The sequence below is a fragment of the Crocuta crocuta genome, unplaced genomic scaffold, assembly GCF_008692635.1.
Source record: "Crocuta crocuta isolate KB4526 unplaced genomic scaffold, BGI_CrCroc_1.0 scaffold50, whole genome shotgun sequence".
NCBI classification, from domain to species: domain Eukaryota; kingdom Metazoa; phylum Chordata; class Mammalia; order Carnivora; family Hyaenidae; genus Crocuta; species Crocuta crocuta.
The window spans coordinates 3,041,276-3,042,216 of record NW_027527428.1 but is presented as its reverse complement, the minus strand read 5'-3'; the positions used below and the strand labels follow the sequence as shown (position 1 = coordinate 3,042,216).

General features: G+C 58.0%; 1 protein-coding gene across 1 annotated transcript in view; it reads left to right on the top strand.

The window, feature by feature from the left end:
• The window catches only part of GALK1 (galactokinase 1), a 5,785-nt gene that overhangs the window by 968 nt on the left and 3,876 nt on the right, over nt 1-941 (top strand). The window contains exons 2-3 of the mRNA XM_077754585.1: nt 114-303; nt 713-832. Of these exons, the coding sequence (XP_077610711.1) occupies nt 114-303; nt 713-832 (310 nt within the window). The remainder of the gene's footprint in view (nt 1-113; nt 304-712; nt 833-941) is intronic.

Below are 941 nucleotides of genomic sequence, written 5' to 3'. Positions count from 1 at the left end.
CAGCAAAAGGAATCTGCCTGGAACTTTTTATTCCTCAGAACTTTAGTATCAGAAAAGCCTCATCCGTGGGTGGGCTGGCAGAAGCGTTACATGCTCCCTGTCTCTCCTGCCAGGCGCTGGAGCTTGTGACTGTGCTGGTGGGCAGCCCCCGGGCAGACGGCCTGGTCTCCCTCCTGACCACCTCCGAAGATGCTGATGAACCCCGGCGGCTCCAGTTTCCGCTGCCCACAGCCCAGCGGTCATTGGAACCCGGGACCCCCCGCTGGGCCAACTATGTCAAGGGAGTGATTCAGCACTACCCAGGTAAGGGGACTAGGTCTGAGTCAAGTTCATGATAAGACTAGGATCACCACCTCTCTGCTGCAAAGTTCCTTAGCCGATCAAATCCACCATGGGGGTAACATACAGGGGGAGGGTACCCCTGTTTTACAGATGAGGAAACGGATACCCTGAGAGGTTCCGGAACTTGTCCTGAGCTGCCCGTTATGTGATTAGCGGAGCCAGGATTCAAACCCCTAGCCTGTTGGCCTCCAGAGCCCTAAACCAGGAGGAGAGTTGGGAAGACTGTGTCCCAGGGACCTCAGGGTAGGAGGATGGAGACACAGCCCTGGGAGCAGCTATCAGGCAGCTGCCTCCCTTCGTAACAAAATACATGTCCTTGGTGGGCCCATCGTCCCAGAGGACCCATCGTACCATCACCCATTCTTTCCAGCTGCTCCCCTCCCTGGCTTCAGTGCGGTGGTGGTCAGCTCAGTGCCCCTGGGGGGCGGGCTGTCCAGCTCGGCGTCCCTGGAAGTGGCCACGTACACCTTCCTGCAGCAGCTCTGCCCAGGTACTTTCTAGACCCCAGCACTCCCTCCCTGAGGTTTCCTTGTGGTCAGAGATTCTTCCTCTACTGTGGCTTCGGGAGGAGGGAGGGGAATCTCTCTGGAGTGTCGCTG